The sequence below is a fragment of the Rhea pennata genome, chromosome 16, assembly GCF_028389875.1.
Source record: "Rhea pennata isolate bPtePen1 chromosome 16, bPtePen1.pri, whole genome shotgun sequence".
NCBI classification, from domain to species: Eukaryota; Metazoa; Chordata; class Aves; order Rheiformes; family Rheidae; genus Rhea; species Rhea pennata.
Window position 1 is genome coordinate 18,187,179 of NC_084678.1, and position 18,642 is coordinate 18,205,820.

General features: G+C 75.1%; 3 protein-coding genes across 3 annotated transcripts; all 3 read left to right on the forward strand.

Moving 5' to 3' along the window:
* Positions 1–4,022: 4,022 nt before the first annotated feature.
* Positions 4,023–7,220, forward strand: LOC134147890 (WAP four-disulfide core domain protein 2-like). The gene is made up of 4 exons (XM_062589457.1): positions 4,023–4,152; positions 5,806–5,940; positions 6,843–6,995; positions 7,097–7,220. Exons 1-3 carry the CDS (start codon positions 4,065–4,067, stop codon positions 6,992–6,994), a joined length of 375 nt encoding a protein of 124 aa, XP_062445441.1. The 5' UTR covers positions 4,023–4,064; the 3' UTR covers position 6,995; positions 7,097–7,220.
* Positions 7,221–8,166: 946 nt separating this feature from the next.
* Positions 8,167–10,029, forward strand: LOC134147976 (WAP four-disulfide core domain protein 3-like). Its single transcript, XM_062589574.1, has 6 exons — positions 8,167–8,491; positions 8,621–8,761; positions 8,881–9,024; positions 9,377–9,517; positions 9,716–9,850; positions 9,998–10,029. The coding sequence occupies exons 1-6, from the start codon at positions 8,167–8,169 to the stop codon at positions 10,006–10,008; spliced, it is 897 nt and encodes a 298-aa protein (XP_062445558.1). The 3' UTR covers positions 10,009–10,029.
* Positions 10,030–14,228: 4,199 nt separating this feature from the next.
* Positions 14,229–18,439, forward strand: LOC134147977 (NF-X1-type zinc finger protein NFXL1-like). Its single transcript, XM_062589575.1, has 13 exons — positions 14,229–14,493; positions 14,648–14,779; positions 14,936–15,037; positions 15,107–15,229; positions 15,684–15,827; positions 15,956–16,102; positions 16,179–16,328; positions 16,591–16,737; positions 16,817–16,936; positions 17,051–17,188; positions 17,488–17,622; positions 17,739–17,873; positions 18,228–18,439. Exons 1-13 carry the CDS (start codon positions 14,229–14,231, stop codon positions 18,437–18,439), a joined length of 1,950 nt encoding a protein of 649 aa, XP_062445559.1.
* The last annotated feature ends 203 nt before the right edge of the window (positions 18,440–18,642 follow it).

Consider the following 18,642-nt stretch of genomic DNA (forward strand, 5'->3'; position numbering starts at 1 on the left):
GCCAGCAGCCTGGGGCCTCCCCTCCCGCTGCAGGGCCGGGAGGAGGCAGTGCCCGTCGCGGCCGGCTGCGCCCCTCGATGCACCCACCGCTCGCTGCTGCTGCCCCGCACCGGCCTCCACCCCGGCGAGCCGGGACCCTGGCAGCAGCCGCGGGAAGGGCAGGGCTGCGGCCCGGGGCCTTTCCATAGCGGAGCAGCTCCCACACTGCTGGGACATGGGTGTCACGGGGGGCTGCGCCCAGTGCCTCCCTCTGGCTGCCCCGGCGGGGCCGGCACAGGTGCCGAGGGGCTCCGTTCTGGTCCGTCCCCGCGCGCTGGGGCGGCCGGCTGGAGGGTGCTGGACGGCCAGCGAGGCTCGGCAGCTGGCACGGCAGCGTGGGCACGCCGGCTCCTCTCCCGCCCCTGTCCCCACGCAGCGCCCGGCCCGCGGGAGCCCCCGCCGCCCACCCGCCGGGGACGCGGCCGTGCTTACCCGCAGCGCGCCTACGTGCCGGCACCGCGGCCTCTCGCCCGTCCCCGCGGAGGAATGGCCCCACGCGGCAGCGCCGCAAGGCACCGAGCCGCGCGCGTTGCACAAGCTCCGGCGGCCCCAGGCCACGCTCGCCCGGCACAGCCCCGCCGGGGGCAGGCACGGGGGCCCGGGCCGCGGGACGGGGCGGGCTGGCACTGGCTCTGGGGAAGGGGCGACCCCGCGCAGCTCCTCTCCCTTGCAGCTTCCCCCCCACTCCCCGGGCGGAGCCCAGACTCGCGCTGCCCGGCTGCTGCCCGGGGGCCGCTCTGCCCCGGGTGCTGCTCCAGCCCCCCGGCCCCCGACGGAGCTCAGCCCCTTCCCCGCTCCGGGCCGGGCGGCTGCCGGCCCCACCCTGGCTGCGCCCCACTGCCAGGGCCGGGCCGGGGTCAGCGGTTTCCCAGGCAAGAGCACGTCGTCGTGGGGCTGCGCGGGGCCGTGCCCGGCCGCGGCACCCGCGGCCCCTCCCCGCGCGCTCCGGGATATAAACCCGCCGCCCCACGCACGGCCAGTGCAGCGACCCGGCAGCGCCATGAGGACGGCGGGCGTTTTGCTGCTGGGCATCGTCGCCCTGTGCGCACTGCCGGCCGCTGGAGCGCCCGCGGACAGGGGTGAGCGCGCCGGGGCTGCGGGGCCGCGCGGGGCCAGCGCTGCCCGGGCTCCAGGCACCACACGACAGCTGGGCCCGTGGGTCGGACCCACGGTGGACCCGCGGCTCCCCACGCAGAGCCCCCGTGCACCGCGCCGGCCCAAGGGCACGGGTCCCCCAGGCACCTGCCAGCGCCTGGCGGGCGGGCGCACGGCTGGCGGGGCGAGGGAGGACCCCGCGGCTCGGAGCAGGGAGGCCAAGGTCTGCGGTGCCGGGAGGCGAGGGGCCGCAGGGCGAGCGCGGGAGGGGCGGCGGCAGCGCCGGGAGGCGGCGGAGCCCCAAGGGAGCCCTCCGGCGCAGGGCACCCCGACACGGGCTGCTGCCGGGGACGGGGTGGTGCGGCCGGAGCCCAGAGCCCAAACCACTCTGCGCGCACCGGGCCGTGCATGCACTCACCAGCCGTAAAACCGCAGCTGTGCTGTGCCGTGCTGTGCAATGCCGTGCTGCACCATTCTGCGCCGTGCTGTGCTGTGCCATGCCATGCCATGCCATGCCATTTGGTACTGTGCCATGCGCACTGTGCTGCAGCATGCAGTGCCGTGCCGCGCCGTGCCGTGCCGTGCCGCGCCATGCCATGCCATCCTGTGCTGCACCATGCTGTCCTGTGCTGCACCATGCCGTGCTGCTCTGTGCCATGCCGCAGTCCCAGGGGCCCTGGGCCACCGTGCCGGGGCGGGGGCCACTCACCCAGCCCAACCTGCTGGGTTGGGAGCAGCCAGCGGTGCAAAGATCCCTTTTAATGATTCACTGCCCTCCCTGCGCAGGCCAGGGAGACGTGACCTCCCTCCAACACTTTCCCCACCACCTGCCAGCCCGCGTGGCCGCCGCGGGGCCTGGGTGCAATGAGCGTGACTGGGCTACGGTGGTGGAGGGCCCCGCAGTGCGGGGCTGGCGCGAGGTGCAAGCCCTCGGGTGCAAGCCCTCGGGGCTGCGTCCCGGGCGGGAGCCTCCCGCGGGACGTGCCCTGGCCCGGGGCCAGCTGCACGGTCTCCGCCGTGCTCCCCGCCGGCCGCCCAGCGGGTTCCAGCCGCCTCCGCGGAGCACGCGCCGGCCTCGGCGGGGCCGCGGCGTCCCGAATGCCCGGCACCGGGGATGGGAGCCGAAGGCATTCTGTCTCCTGGAAAACGATGCTGAGAGCGTGGGCAGGAGCCCGGCACGGCTGCGGTGCAGCCGCCTGGCCCCGTGCCAGCGCGTTCGGCCCCTCTGCAGCTGCTGCTGCTGCCTGCGGGCGGCATCAGCCGGAACGAGCCCTCGGCAGCCAGCCGCGCCGGGGCCGCGGCCGAGGTGCAGCCCGCGGCAGAGGTGCCCGGCACCGTAGCCCACCCCGGCCTCGCCGCCGCCCTCCGCCCCTCCGCCCCGCCGTGAGCTCGGCGCGGGGCTCCGCGGCTCCGCGCCTGTGCCCCCGGTGCGGCTCAGGTCCGCGGGCTCGCAGCCACGCGGCCCCGCCTCGCGCACGGCCAGTAGCAAGGAAATCCTACACGCTGGAACCTGCGCGAGCCAAGGGGAGCGATAAGGGCAATTACCGGATCAGCCAACTGAGCAGAGTGATAAACCTCAAAGGCAAGCGCTGCTGGCAGCCCCGCCGCAGCGCCGAGAACGGCGGGCGCTGGAGCCGGCGCGCGCCCGGCAGCGGGGCCGGGGCCGCGGCGCGGGCACCGCGGCGCAGGCAGCACAGCTCGCATCGCGGCACGACCCGCACTGCATCCCGCATCCCGCGCTGCCCGGGGCTCCTGGCCCTGCAGCAGCCCCGGGTTCAGGAGGCGTTCGCCGGGCTCCGTCCGCTGGCACGGGCGCGTGGCCGGGGTCCCGTCGATGCTCGCCCCGCGCCCAGCCGCAGGAGGCTGCAGGCAGCGGCGCCGCTCCGCCGCCGCCGTCCGCACCGCGGCCAGGACGGTCCCCTCCCGGCTGCCAGGCGGCTTCCCGCCGCCGGCAGCGAGGAAGCACGGAGCCATCCTCGGCCAGCACCAGCTCCCGTTGCTGCGTAAACCCTCCGTGCCGGGGAGGGGAGCGCGGGCGATGGCACGCAGCTGCTGATCACCCCGCTCCGCGCCCGGCCGGCTGCACCTCGGGGGGTTACACTGCCCGGCAGCGGGCACCGGCAGAGGCGGCAAAGCCTCGCGACCGGGGAGCGCGGGAGCCGCCGGCCAGGGCCAGCAGTCCCCAGGGCTCCCCGTGCTGAGCCGTGCCGCGCTGGGCTGTCGTCAGCAGCCTCAGAGGAATTAAACCCGCCGGCGATAACACCTGCGGATGAGACAAGAGCTGGCAGAGCGGCAAATGCTGATGGGAAGAGGGCACCGCGTGGGGTGATCTGGACCGCTCGGTGAGCTGGGACTGTGCAAACAAAGCCCGTGCCGGCACTGCCGAGCGCCGCCGGGCACCCAGGCACGCCGGAGGCCGGCACGGGGGCTGCGGGGAGGCCGTACCCTGGAAAGCAGCGGCGCCAGGGGACCGGGGTCCAGCTTGGATGGCTGGTGGCCCGCGGCAGCGTGCCCAGGTCCCTGCCAGCCCGGGCGCCGGCGCTGCCCGGCCCCGGGAGGGCGGCCGAGGCCCCGCTCGCCCGGCAGCGTCGCCGTGCCGGGGCGCGCGCCGGCGGGCAGCCGGGGCGAGGGCTCCTGGCGCGCAGGAGCGGCCGCAGCGCGCCGCGGGCAGCCCTTGGCTGCTGTTCCTGCCGGGCAAGTTTTCTGCGTAGACGCCTGGGCTCCTCGAGGCTCCCACTTCCTGGTCGGCAGCCAGGAGCGAGCAGATACCTGATACTCGGGGATTGTGCAACGGCACGAAGGGGGAGCCTGGCCCGCCGCTTCCTTGCGAGCCACCCGGAAGGCAGTCCCCTCCCGCCCGCCCGGCCCCACCTGCCGAAGAGCTTAAAGCCCGGCCGGGCGGCCCCCGCTCAGACCAGCGCCCCTGCACCATGCTCCCGGCCAGCAGCACGCTCGTCCTCGTGGGGCTCCTGGCGCTCTGGGCCGAGCTGCCGCCGGCATCTGCCCAGAATGACACCAGTGAGTACGAGCTCGGGGCCTCACCCCGGCCCCAGCCCCGGCCCCAGCCTCGGCCTTGGCCCCGGCCCCCGCGCAGCCGCCTCCAGCAGCCAGGCTGTGGCTGCAGCATGGCCCCAGGAGCCCCTGGCTGCACTGGTGCCCCAGGACCCTGCAGCATCCTCGCACCCAGCCCCAAGGCTCTGCAGCATCCCCATGTCCAGCCCTGAGGCTCCGTAGTATCCCCACACGAGCACCCCAGCACCCTGCAGCATCCCCATGTCCAGCCCCAAGGCTCTGCAGCATCCCCATGTCCAGCTCCAAGGCTCTGCACCATCCCCGAGTCCAGCCCTGAGACTCCATAGTATTCCCACACGAGCACCCCAAAACCCTGCAGCATCCCCATGCCCAGCCCTGAGGCTCTGCAGCATCCCCGGGTCTGGCCCCGAGGCTCTGCAGCATCCCCACACCAGCACTCTAGCAGCCAGCAGCATCCCTGTGTCCAGCTCTGAGGCTCTGCAGCATGCCCACGTCCAGCCCCAAGGCTCTGCAGCATCCCCATGTCCGGCCCCGAGGCTCTGCAGCATCCCCAAGTCCAGCCCTGAGGCTCTGCACCATTCCCAAGTCCAGCCCCAAGGCTCTGCAGCATCCCCATGTCCAGCCCCAAGGCTCTGCAGCATCCCCAAGTCCAGCCCCAAGGCTCTGCAGCATCCCCGAGTCCAGCCCCGAGGCTCTGCAGCATCCCCATGTCCGGCCCCAAGGCTCTGCACCATCCCCATGTCCAGCCCCAAGGCTCTGCAGCATCCCCAAGTCCAGCCCCAAGGCTCTGCAGCATCCCCGAGTCCAGCCCCGAGGCTCTGCACCATCCCCATGTCCGGCCGTGGGGCTCTGCAGCATCCCCATGTCCAGCCCTGAGGCTCTGCAGCATCCCCATGTCCAGCCCCAAGGCTCTGCAGCATCCCCATGTCCGGCCCCAAGGCTCTGCACCATCCCCATGTCCAGCTCCAAGGCTCTGCAGCATCCCCGAGTCCAGCCCCAAGGCTCTGCACCATTCCCAAGTCCAGCCCCAAGGCTCTGCAGCATCCCTGTGTCCAGCTCTGAGGCTCTGCAGCATGCCCACGTCCAGCCCCAAGGCTCTGCAGCATCCCCATGTCCGGCCCCGAGGCTCTGCAGCATCCCTGAGTCCAGCCCTGAGGCTCTGCACCATCCCCATGCCCAGCCCCAAGGCTCTGCAGCATCCCCATGTCCGGCCGTGGGGCTTTGCAGCATCCCCATGTCCGGCCCCGAGGCTCTGCACCATTCCCGAGTCCAGCCCTGAGGCTCTGCACCATTCCCACGTCCAGCCCCAAGGCTCTGCAGCATCCCCATGTCCGGCCGTGGGGCTTTGCAGCATCCCCATGTCCGGCCCCGAGGCTCTGCAGCATCCCCGAGTCCAGCCCTGAGGCTCTGCACCATTCCCATGTCCGGCCGTGGGGCTCTGCAGCATCCCTGTGTCTGGCCGTGGGGCTGCAGGAAGCGTCGCCCACCGGCTGGGCATGCGTCGACCTGCCAGGGCTGCAGCGGGGCCTGGGAGCCCCTGCCCGAAGCGCTGCCCGCCCGGCTGCCCGCCGTGCCCTCCCGGGGCCAGCGGCCGCCGCGGTCCCGCTCGCGCCCACACCGCGCGCCTTTGCGTTTCAGCGAAAGCCGGCGTGTGCCCAGACCCGGCGGTGGAGGAGGCGAACTGCACCCTCGGGTGCCAGTCTGACAGCGACTGCGAGAGCACCCGCAAGTGCTGCCCGGCCGCCTGCGGCAGGGCCTGCCAGGACCCCGACGGTAACGTCCCTCCTGCTCTGGCCCCGGTGCCCCGGCACGGCGGCCGGGGCGCTCCGTGGGTGACGGCAGCCTGCACGGGCGGCCCTGGTGCTGCTGGTGCTCCCGGGGCCCGTGTGTCCCTGCAACGCAGCGGCACAGCTGGCTCCTCCGCGCCCACAGTCACCCGAGCCGCGGGCGGCTGGTTGGCACACAGCCTCACTGTGCCGTGCCGAGCGCCGCGGCGGCCGCGCGCTGTTCCCACGGGGCTGGTGCCCGGCACAGTGCAGCCTCTCGCCGTACTCGTCCTGTGCTGCTGCTGCCGGTGATGGGCGTTTCTCTGAACTTTGCTGAGTTTTGGTGCCTCGTGGGCAGAGCCGGCGCCTGCTCTGCCCAGCAGCCCCGATGGCTCCGCGGCCCCGAGCGGGGCTGCGCTCAGCCTCGCCGCAGGCAGCGGCGGCCGTGGACGCCGGCACCGTCCTGCTCCCGGCCCTGCGCTTGCGAAGAGCCTCCCACCTCCAAGGGCTCCTCGCCTTCGCCCGTGCCCGGCCACGCGGCCGCCCCGCCGCACTGCGCTCGCTGCGCCGGGCCCCCAGGAGAGGAGCCAGCGTGGACACGGCGGGTTCTGGGATCCCCAGCTGCAAACAGGCGGCTGCGCACCAGCACTGGGCTCCGCCGCCCCGTGCAGGACGGAGCTCACCTGAGCCAAGGGCACGAGCCAGGAGCCCGAGCTGGCTGCGGCGGGGGGGCCGGGAGAGCTCTGTGGGGCAGAGGCAGCCGGCAGCGTGGCCGTGCCCACAGCGGGGGCAGCGCTGCGGGGCGGCAGAGCTGCCCGCCCGCCCGGGAGCCACGGTGCAGCCGCGGGACCCGGTCCGGCCGCTGCTGCCGGGCCGGCAGGTCTCACGCTGCGTCCCTTCGCCTTGCAGAGAAGCCGGGCACCTGCCCGCCCGTGAAGCCGGGGATCCCCATGCTGGGGCTCTGCTTGAACCAGTGCAAGACGGACTCCAACTGCTCCGGGGCCCTGAAGTGCTGCAGGAACGGCTGCGGCAAGGTCTCCTGCGTGACTCCGCTCCACTGAGGTCAGTCGGGCGCCCGCGGAGCTGCCGGGCACCCCTTGGCTCGGGAGCCCCCGGCGCCCCGTCCCGCTCACGGCCCTCGCGGCGCTCTCCTCCCTCCGCAGGCACCGCCAGCGCCGGAGAAGCCGCCGCTGCCGCGCTCGCCCGGCCCAGCCCAGACGCCATGTGGAGCCGGCTGCAGCTCCCTGCCCGGGCGCTCGCCGCAGCCCCGTGCTCTCGCCAATAAAGCAGCCTCTCCCTGCACCCTCGTGGCCGCGTCTCCCTCACCTCCCGCCGCTCGCCTGGCCAGGCCCCCCTGCTGCAGCAACTGCCAGTGCTGCCGGAGATGGGGCACTGTGCCAGGGCATCGGGAAAGTCTTTACAGGACGAAGCTCCCGGGCCGCACGCCGGCGGGTGGCAGCGCTCACCCGCGCCTCGGCCGCGTTCCCCCGGGGCTGCCCCGGCACGGCAGCTCACGGTGCCGAGGACGGAGGGGCAGCGAGGTGCTGCAGCAGAGCTGCTCCCTGCTCTGCAACGGCCCGGCACGGGGATGGGGACGGGGATGGGGACGGGGGGGCTATTGCACAGGCATCTCGCACACCGCCGCCGCCCCGCGCACACCCTGCCCGGGCCGTGCAGGTCCCCGAACGGGAGCCGATGGCGCGCTGAAGCCCCGCACGCCGCATCCGCTGGCATCGCCATGCAAGCACGCCCTGCCGCTGGCCCCCTGCACGGGTCTCCCGCCGCGGCTGGCCCGCCACTCCCCAGCGCCCAGCGCCCAGCGCCCGCTCGCACCGGCACTGCGGCGCGCCCGGCCGCGTCCCGCCCGTGCCCCGGTCCTCGGCCCTGCTCCGGCCCCACCTCGGGCCCTGGCCCGGCTCCTGTTCCCACGCACCCCAGCACCCTCGCAGCCCACATGTGCTGCCCCCACGCCGCGTCCGGAGCCGCGCGGGTCACCAGTGACCTGGAAAGGGCTGCGCTGCGGAGGACGCGCTCGCGGTGGGCCGCGTGCCCGGTGCTGCCGGGAGCCTCCCCGAGGCGGATTGTTTGTGCTGGAGCTCCCACGTCCCGGGCACGGCGCTGTGCCGTGGGAACCAGCCGGCACGGTCAGACCCCCCCCCCCAGGAGGGTTTATATCCCCGCCAGCGCAGCGCAGTGCGGCTCAGCACGGTGCCCCGGCTCCTCCAGCAGCACCATGCCCGGCGAGCGTGTGCTCTTCCTGCTACTCCTGGCCCTGCTGCCCCCCATGCTGGCCCTGCCGCCGGGGGCTGGGGGCCAGGGCACTGCCCCCATGGGCACCCTGCTGCCACCACCGCCACTGCCCCTGCGGCGCTGGGCCCTGCGCGGGCGCTGGCCCCCCGCCGCCACCGCGGCACCGGGCAAGGCGGGCGAGTGCCCGGTGGGGAGCGCTGGGCTCCCACAGCCCTCCCGGCTCTACTGCCTCTCCGACCACAGCTGCCCCGGCGCCGAGAAGTGCTGCGACACCGGGCAGAGCAGGACCTGCCTCCTCCCCGCTGCAGGTGCCGCCGCCGTGCCGGGCCCTGTGCCGGGCCCTGTGCGAGATCCGGCCGGGAGCTGGGGCCCGGTGCCGTGGTCCGCCCGGGCGCTGCTGCCTGGCCACGGGGTGCAGCGAGCATCTCCCTCTGCAGCGCACCCGGGCTACTGCCCCGCCGCCAGCGCTGCTGGCGCCGAGACCTGCGGGACGAGCTGCCACAACGACACCGCCTGCGGCCCCGGGCAGAAGTGCTGCAGTCTCAGCTGCTGCACCCGCTGCGTGGGAGCCCAGCCAGGTAGGGCGGCCCGCGGGGCAGCCCGGCGCTCGGCGCACAGAGCAGCCCTGCAGCGCCGGGCCGGCACCCGGCCGGGGCGCCGCGGGCACCGCACCGCCCCCAATCCTCTGTGCTCGCAGCCAAGCCCGGCCTCTGCCCGAGGAAGCGCGCCCTGCGGAGCGGCGCCGCCTGCGCCAACCGCTGCGCCGACGACCGCGGCTGCCCCGGCTCCCAGAAGTGCTGCTTCTCCGGCTGCGGCCTGGCGTGCGCCGCCCCGCAGACAGGTACCGGCCTCCCCGCGCCCCGCGGCCCTGCAGGGCCAGGGCCGGGGCCGGCCGAGCCCCGGCGTGGCGCGGTGCATCGCGGCACGGCACGGCGCGGTGCGGTGCACGCTCCCCTCCGCAGTGATGCCCGGTGTCGCCCGGCCGGATCGGCCCCCGTGGCCGTGCCCAGCGGAGCGCGCCCACGGCGGCAGCTCTCCGGGCTGCGGATGGCGCAGTGCCGGGCAGGAGCGGGGAGCCCCCGGGCGGGCGGCGGGCACGGCTCCCCGTGGCCCCCGTCCCGTTGTGCCGGGCCGCTCGCGCCGCGGGCGCTGGGCTGTGCAGGGCGCTGACGCTGCCGGCGGCTCCGTTGCAGCCAAGCCCGGCACCTGCCCCGTGCTGCTGCGTGGCTCCCTGGGACCCTGCGCGGAGCTGTGCCACGCCGACGGCGACTGCCCCGGCACCGCCAAGTGCTGCGGCACCGGCTGCGGCCGAATCTGCAAGCCGCCCATGGAGGGTAAAGCCACCGCCGCGTCCTGTGCCTGGCCCATGGCCCGCGGCCAGCCGAGCCCCGCGGGGGCCGTGCCGCCCGGCACCGGGGTGCAGAGCTGCACGGCGCCTCCCGGGATGCCCCGGTGAGGGGCTCAGTGCTGCCGTGCCAGCACGGGCAGCCCCCAGCCCCAACCCCTCCAACCCTCTCTCCGCATGTGCCCAGTGCGGCCCGGGCTCTGCCCCGCCGCCGCCGGAGCTGCCGGGTGCCTGGCGCTGTGCTTGCAGGACAGGGACTGTCCCCCCGGCCGCAAGTGCTGCCTGCTGCCCTGCGGCCGGGCGTGCGTCCCCCCGCTCCGGGGTAAGGCCGGAGGCGGCCCCGGCGCAGCGGCGCGCGCCCCGCGCAGCACCCTGCGGCTCGCCACTCTCCCGGGGCTGGCGGCTGCCTCCCCGTGGGACGGGGCAGCCCTCCTCCGCTGACCTCCTCCTGCTCCTCCTCCTCCTCCAGGCTCAACCTAGCCGCAGCCAGGCCGCACTGCGCCGGCAGTTCCCAATTCGGGGCTGCTTCCTGCCCCGCTGCGCTGCAGCAGAGCGGCTCACCGGCCGACTTCTCCCGTCCTCACCAGTCCCTGGTGCACGATGGCTCTGCCGGCACGGCCGGCAGGGGCACGGGCACTGCTGCAACCCTTCCTCGTCCCGCACGCCGCGGCAGCGCCTGGCCGTGCCGAGGGCCCGCACACCCTGCACCGGACGGTGCTGCGGGCACCGCAACCAGCACGGTGCCTGCAGCCAGCCTGGCTGCGCCCATGCTGCCCGCACTGCCCGCGCGCCGCCCCTCCTGCTGCGCAGAAGTGCTAAAACCAAATAAAATGGCACGTGGCAACCTCGCCGTTCCCGGTCAGCGTGCCGGCGACTGCCCCTGGGGTGTCCATGCCGGCCCACCAGCGCCACAGCCCCTCCGCACTGCGCGGGCACCCTGCAGCGGGCTGTGCGCGGCTCGGCAGCGGCACCGGGCTCGGAGAGCTTCCCGCTCCTGGGCGGCCGCCGGCCGGGTCCCAGGGCCGCGGCGCTGCTGCCTGGGCAGCCCCGCACAGCAGCGCCAGAAAGCAGCTCGCTCCGACTGCTCGCGCCGCAGGAGGGTTCCTCTGCGCTTTGCGCTGCAGGAGGGCTCGCTTGCGTCCCAGAGCGGAAAATCTGCCTGGAAGAGAGGTCCCAGGTGGGGGCGGACGAAGCGCCCAGCCCGGGGAGAGCAGGGAGGCGGGGGGGGCCCGCGGCAGGCGCTGCTCCCGCCCCGGCCCCGCATCCGTCCCACCTCCGCGCCCCGGCCCTGCCGGGCGCCCTGACCCGGCGCGCGGCCCCGCCGGCGATAAGCGGGGTGGGTGGCAGAGTGCCCGCGGTTCTGGGAACCGTCCTTGCGCCGTTGGGCTGGAGCAGCAGCGGGGCTGGACCCAGCGCCCCGTGCCTCCACCCAGCGGCTTTAAAGCCAGGGCTGGCTCAGCTCTGCGCCGGGCTGCGCCATGGGGCCGGCCGGGTTCCTCCTCCTGGGGCTCCTGGGCCTGGGGGCAGCGCGAGGTGCCGTGGCGGCGGCGGAGCCGGGCGGTGAGTAGCCGGCTGGGCCCGGCTGTGCGGGCGCCGGCGCTTCGGGGCACTTTGTCCTAGCGCAGCAGCTGCTGTTTGCAGTGAAACCCTCCCTGCAGCCCCTCTGTTTGCAGCCCAAACAGCGCGGCGCCGCCGCCGCGAGCCGGCCGGGGAGGCGCGTGCACGCACCGCTGCTGCCCGCGCAGCAGGAAGCGGCACAGGGCGCGTGAGCCCCGGGCCAAGCCGGGGTTTCCCGGGTGACTCAGCGGAGCCGCAGGCGCCCGGGGCGGGAGGCGAGGGGCGGCCGGGCAGGGAGCGCCGGCGCTGGGCACGCACCGTGAGCGCACGGCGCTCTGGCACCGATCCGGCACCGGCTCCACGCCGGCCGCCCCCGGCACGGGCAGGGCGCGGGGCCCGAGCCGCGGCTCTGGCGCCCGCCGGGCCGGCCGGGGCTCTGCAGGACCCCGAGGCAGGGTGGCACCGGCGGTGGGCCGTTTCCCCGCTGGGCTGCTCTGCTGCCGGCACCGCTGAGAGCGCCCAGCCGCCCCGGGGCAGCAGCAGCCCCTCGCCGAGCTCCCGGCAATCCCCCAGCCCGGCGCACCAGGGCAGCGCCCGCCGCCGCGCTCCAGCCCTCCGACCGCGCTTTTGCAATCGGCCGAGCCGTGACCCGCGGCCGAGGCCGGGTCAGCCTGACCCCGGCCCCACGCCGGCCCCGCGGCACCCGCCGGCCGCTCACGCTGCCCCCGCTCCCCAGCCCCCGCCGGCGCCTGCCCGGCAGCAGCAGGGCTGAGCCTCGCGCCGTGCCGCAGCGACTGCGACGACGACAGCGGGTGCCCGGAGGAGCAGAAATGCTGCTTTACGGGCTGCGGCCTCGGCTGCGTGACGCTGCTGGGAAACAGCAGCGGCAGTTTTCCACCGCCTGACGATGCGGCCCAGAGCCGAAGTCAAGCGGAGCAGAGGCATCTGGGTGATGAGGGGCAGAGGGACCTGCCGCGGGCTGGGGGCCCCCGCCGGCTGCTTCGCGCCAGCCCCTGGGGCTCTGCAGCTCCTGCCGGGGAGCTGTGCCGGGGGCAGGAGAGGCAGCAGGGAAGGGGTGCCCGCAGGAGGAAGGGGTGCACACAGGAGGAAGGGGTGCCCGCAGGAGGAAGGGGTGCACGTGGCAGGAAGGGGTGCACACAGGGGGGAGGGGTGCATGCAGGAGGAAGGGGTGCACACGGCAGGAAGGGGTGCCCGCAGGAGGAAGGGGTGCACGTGGCAGGAAGGGGTGCACACAGGAGGAAGGGGTGCCTGCAGCAGGAAGGGGTGCACACGGCAGGAAGGGTGCACGCGGCAGGAAGGGGTGCCTGCAGGAGGAAGGGGTGCATGCAGGAGGAAGGGGTGCACACAGCAGGAAGGGGTGCACACGGCAGGAAGGGGTGCATGCGGCAGGAAGGGGTGCACGCAGGAGGAAGGGGTGCACGCAGCGGGAAGGGGTGCCTGCAGGAGGAAGGGGTGCATGCAGGAGGAAGGGGTGCACACAGCAGGAAGGGGTGCATGCGGCAGGAAGGGGTGCACGCAGGAGGAAGGGGTGCACGCAGCGGGAAGGGGTGCACTTGGCAGGGAAGGGGTGCACTTGGCAGGGAAGGAGTGCCTGCAGCAGGAAGGGGTGCACGCAGCTAGAAGGGGTGCACACGGCGGGGATTGGGAGCGCAGCGTTGCTGTCGGCCAGGGCACGCGCGGCAGGGCTTGGCCCAGCGCCTCCTGTGCAGCCCCGGCGCGCGGTCTCCGGTCGGGCTCACCGCCCGTCTCCGCCGCAGCGAGGCCCCAGAAGCCGGGGACCTGCCCGCGGGACTTCACGCGCTGCCTCCGTCCGGAGCCCCCGCTGTGCGCCAACGACTCCAGCTGCCCCGGCGGGCACAAGTGCTGCCACTGGGAGTGCCGGCTGCGCTGCACGCCCCCGGCGGAAGGTACGGCAGCGCCCGGCACGGTGCCCGGCGCGGCCCCGGCTCTCGGGAGCGCCCTCAGCAAGCGGCTCCGGGGCCGGAGGGGGGGCCCGGCCCGCGGCAGGTTTCCCGGCGGGCGCAGCCCCAGGGCGCAGCCGCCTCCTGCGGCCGCCTCACCGCTTCGCCCCCGGCCGCTCGGCGCTGCAGAGAAGCCCGGCGTCTGCCCCGCGGCCGCCCCGGAGGGGCTCTTCTATCCCTGCTCCTTCCAGTGCCTGGAGGACAAGGATTGCCTGGGAAACAAGAAATGCTGCCACCTCGGCTGCGGCCCGGCCTGCCTGCAGCCGCTGCCCGGTGAGGGCTCCGGCAGGGTGCTGGGCACAGCCCCGGCGTCGCCGGGAGCGGGCCGGTGCCGCGCGGCAGAGCCGGGGACCCTGCGCGGGGCGGCTGCTCGGGGCTCTCCGGGGCCCCGGCGCGGTGCAGATGGGGCCCCGCGGCGGCCACGTGCGCGACCAGGCGGGCGCCCGGGAACCACAAGCCCTGCACCAGCTCTGCTCCGCAGGCGGCCCCGGGCAGTGCCGGGACGACAGCGACTGCCCCGACTCGCAGCGGTGCTGCAACGGCAGCTGCGGCCCCCCGTGCCAGCCCGCGGCCCCGGCCGGTGAGCAGCGCGCGCGGGCAGGGGCACGGTGACGCCACGGGCGTCCGCAGGCGGCACGCGGCCCCGCAGGATGCCCCGCCGGCGAGGGGCCGCCGTGGCACGGCACAGCCGGCGGGAGAGCCGGCGGCACCGGGCTGCGGCTCCGACCCGCCCTCACCGCCTCTCCCGCAGCGAAACCCGGCGCCTGCCCCCCCGATCCCGCTGCGGGCAGCGCTGCCGCCTGCGGAGCCTCCTGCGCCCGGGACGCCGACTGCCCCGGCAGCGCCGAGTGCTGCCCGCTGGCCTGCGGCCCGGCCTGCGTCGCCCCGCAGCACGGCGAGCCCGGCGGAGGGGGCGGCGCAGGGGGGCCAGGGCCGGGCTCTGGCCCGGCTTGCACCCGGCAGCCCCGGTGGGGCAGCCCCACGTGGGGCCGCGGGACATGAGCGCTGCTCAGCCCCGTGCACGGTGCTGCTCAGACAGCAGCACGACGCTGCCTGGGGACGCGGCACCGCCGGGGCGCCTGCTTCGGCCCACGGCACACGCGGGGGCCGGGCCGGGGAGCAGCAGAGCGCGGCTCCGGCAGGCGCCGGGGCGGGCAGGGGATGGCGAGGCCCCGGGGCCGCGGTGGGGACGGCGAGGCCACCGCCCTGCAAGGCCACCCGGCTGCATCTCACCTCGCCCTGCCAGCACCCACGGCCCGGGCGCCGCTCCGTGTTGCGGAGGAAGCCAGCCCGGCCCCTGCCACCGCGGAGCCGCAGCACCGGGAGCCGCAGCACCGGCGCCGATGCCACCACGACCGGGACTGTCCCCGCGCCGAGGCGTGCTGCCAGCACCGCTGCAGCCGGGAGTGCCACGTGCACCGCCGAGGTGAGGGAGCCCGGGGGCGGCCCCGAGCACGGTGGGTGCTGGCACAGAGAGCCTCTCGCTTGCACCCGGCCGGTGCAGGACCGCATGCCGGCCCCGGGGCTCTGCGGAGCCGCAGGGTCCCAGCCCTGCTGCCCATCGCCGCGGTGCCGTGCAGAGGAGGTCGCCCCGGTGCCCGCCGCCCCGGAGCCACGCCACTGGCGCCGATGCCACCACGACCGGGACTGTCCCCGCGCCGAGGCGTGCTGCCAGCACCGCTGCAGCCGGGAGTGCCACGTGCACCGCCGAGGTGAGGGAGGCCGGGGGCGGCCCCAGCGGGAGGAACTGCCCGGGGAGCTGCAGCCCGGCACGGCGGCCCCCGCGCGCCCCGGCGTCGCGCCGCGCCGGGCCCCCGGGTGCACGGCAGGCAGGCGCCTGCCCAGCCCCGCCGCGGCCTGCGTTGCAGAGCGGCACCAGCAGAGGAGCTGCCGCCATGACCAGGACTGCCCACGCGCCGAGAGGTGCTGCCGGCACCGCTGCAGCCCCGAGTGCCCCGCCGGGACGGAGGGTAAGTGCCGCCGGACGGGCACCGAAGCCGGGCTGGGTCCTTGCTAATGCCTCTGTGGGCTGCTCGCAGGGGTCCCCAGGGCTGCGCCGGCCTGGCCTGGAAGGATGAGGTGCCGGAGCGACGAGGACTGCGACGGAGGAGAGACGTGCTGCGGCGCCTGGTGCGCCTGGGAGTGCAGCCCGTGGAGCCAGGGTGAGGATGTGCCGGGGAGCCGAAACCTCGCCGAGCCACCGGGGGCTGGGGCCTGCGCTGCCCGCAGTCCTGCCGCAGTGGCGGAGCTGGGCGGGGGGAGCAGGGACAGCCGTGGGCTGAGGCGTCCTGCACTGGTGCTGCGTCAGGCGTGCAGCACCCAGGCCGTGCTGTGCTGCACCGTGCCGTGCCATGCTGCACCATGCTGCCGTGCTGCACAGTGACACGCTGTGCTGCACGTGCCATGCCATGCTGTGCCATGCTGTCCTGCGCTGTGCTGCACTGTGCTATGCTGCACCATGCCGTGCCATGCTGTGCCATGCCACACCATGCCATGCCGCGCTATGCCATGCTCCCCCATGCCCTGCCATGCTGCAATTTGCCGTGCCGTGCCGTGCCGTGCCGTGCCATGGAGGGGCCCGGGCCCCCACAGCCACGCAGTGCCGTGTCGCCGCAGAGAAGCCCGGCTTCTGCCCCGCCAGCCCCGGGCTCTACTCCAGCTACGAGTGCGTGGCCAGGTGCCGAGGGGACAGCGAGTGCCCCGCGGAGCAGAAGTGCTGCCTGCGCGGCTGCGACTACGTGTGCCTGCCCCCGGCCCGAGGTAGGGCCGCGCCGCCCCGGCGCCCGTCCCCACCGAGGGGGAGCGCGGGAAAGCGCCCAGGGAGCCGGGAGGCCGCGGGCGCCTGCCGAGCACCGGCAGCCGCCGAGCCCCTGCCTGCTGCCGTCCAGAGAAACCGGGAATCTGCCCCCTGAGCGAGGAGATAGCGTCGCTCCCGCCCCCGTGCAAGGCCTCGTGCGCCGAGGACCGGCAGTGCCCGGGCCACGACAAGTGCTGCGACAGCAGGTGCGGCCACGTGTGCTTGGCCCCCGAGCGAGGTAAGGGGCGCTGCGGGCGCTGCGGGCGCGGGGCCGCTGGCCGCCCTGGGAGACGCCGGCCCCTGCTGCCTTGCAGACAAACCCGGCGAGTGCCCGAAAATGAGGCCGCGGCAGACGCCCGAGCCGTGTGTGGAGGAGGACGCCTGCGTCCACGACCGGGACTGCCCCAGGCAGGAGAAGTGCTGCTTTGCTGGCTGCGCCATGCGCTGCATCCTCCCCGCGAGAGGTGAGCCCGGGCGGCCGCGCCGCAGCTCCTGCCAGCGTGCAGCTCAGTGCGGCACAGCACAGCGCAGTGCAGGGCAGTGCAGTGCAGCACAGCACAGCGCAGTGCAGGGCAGTGCAGTGCAGCACAGTACAGCATAGCACAGTGCAGTGCAGCACAGTGCAGTGCAGCACAGTGCAGTGCGTGCAGCACAGTGCAGTGCTGGGTGCCCTGGCCCGGGGCCGGCGCTGCGGGAGCCTGTGCTCCCACCCGCTCCCTCCGGCAGAGCACCCCGGGACGTGCCCCCGGGCGAGGCCGTGCCGGGAGCCGGGCGGCAGACACGACAACCAGTGCCTGGACGACAGCATCTGCCCACGAGGCGAGAAGTGCTGTGACGTGGGCTGCAGCTGGCAGTGCGTGGCCGTGCTCAGAGGTAGGGCAGCACTGGCCCGGCCGGGCCGCGGGCCGGCGCCCCGCGAGGGCAGCGCGGTCACTGGCTCTGGGCCCGGCAGAGAGCCAGGACGGGGCCGCCGGGCCGTGCGTGGAGGAGTGCAGCGCCGACGCGCAGTGTCCCCAGGGACAGAGGTGCGCCAGCGCCGGCTGCAGCCGTGTCTGCGAGGACGTGCCCGGAGGTGAGATGCGGCTCTGCCGGCCCGGCCCCACGGTGCCCGCAGCCGTGGGACACCCAAGGCCGCAGGGCTGCACCAGGCGCCACGGTGCCGGCAGCCGGGTGCTCTGCCTTGCAGGGGCGGTGGGAGTGTGCCCCGTCCCCCAGGATGCTGGGACCTGCCTGGACCTGTGCAGCTTCGACGAGGAGTGTCCCTGGGGCGAGAAGTGCTGCAGCAACGGCTGCGGCCATGTGTGCATGCCGGCCTCCCTTGAAGGCAAGTCCCTCGCACCGGGACGGGGATGCTCCCAACTGGGCCGAGCCCAGCACAGAGCCTAGAGCTTCCTCTGCGCTGAGCCGGCAGCAGCACCGCAGCCTCCCTGCGCTGTGACCGCTCGGCGCTGGAGCTGGGGGTCGGGCTGCAGGAGCTCGCTGGGTGCCCGACGCTGCCCCGTCCCCACCTGGCTCGCACTGGGATTTACTGCCATCCTTCAGGCCTTCCTGCTGCCACAAAAATGATGAGCACGAATGGCCTCAGCTCAGAGCAGCCACACGACTTTCCTCTCCTGCCCACAGAGCGTGACACCGCCGCCGTGCCGCAGCACGGTGCCGGGCCGTGCGTGGACGAGTGCAGCGCCGACACGCAGTGTCCCCAGGGACAGAGGTGTGCCGGCGCCGGCTGCAGCCGCGTCTGCGTGGACGTGCCCAGAGGTGAGACGCAGCTCTGCCAGCCCGGCCCCACGGTGCCCGGGATCGCGGGGCTACGCCGGGGCCGCAGGGCTGCACCGGGCGCCGCGGTGCCGGCAGCTGGGCGCTCTGCCTTGCAGGGGCGGTGGGAGCGTGCCCTGTGCCCTGGGGCCGCGGGACCTGCCTGGACCTGTGCAGCTCCGACGAGGAGTGTCCCTGGGACCAGAAGTGCTGCAGCAACGGCTGCGGCCACGTGTGCACGCCGGCGCTGGGCGGTAAGGCGGTGCGCGGAGCCCGAGCTGCCCTCGCACACGGTTGCCCACGCTCGGGAGCTGCTGCGGGGGCTGGCAGCGCCGGTGCCAAGCCCGCGCCCGGCGCTGCCCGCAGCGAGGCACCTGCGGGGCAAGAAGGGCCCGCGGCCGCCGGCCGGCGCTGGCACACGGAGCCGAGCGGAGCCCGGGCCCAACCTGCGCAGCCGCCCGCAGCGCCGCCGTGCCTGCCGGCCTCCACCCCCACAGCCTCCCGGATCCCTAAGGCACATCCTTGTTTTCAGATGCTGCATGACAGCAGAGCAGCAGCGCCAGGAAGCCGCCGTGGCTGCGGGACGCTGGCCCGTCCCCTCCCCGCAGCCGGCAGCAATAAAGCGAGCGTGTGCCAGTCTCCTGCGGCCTCCGCGTCTCTGCAGCACTGGGTGCCCCACGGGAGCCTGCAGCACCGTGCGGAGGGGCAGGATGGGACCGGCCCCGTGGCTCAGCCCCAACAGGGCATCATCGGCCAGCTCCCGGCGGGAGGGGAGGGCGGCGGAGGAGAGGGACGCCTGTCAGCAGGGAGTTGGGGCTGACAGTTGGGGTTGGGGCTCTTTCTCCACCGTTAGCTTGCTTTAGGCCCCGGCCATGTCACGGCTGCAGCTCGGGCAGGGCCAGCTGGGCTGGAAACTGATGTAGGCAGCTGGGTGCGAAACCTGGAGCTCCAGCGCAGGGCCCCTCACGGCCAGGCTGCACGGCAGCGGGACCGCGGGTGCCCGCACCGCCCAGCCCCAGGGGA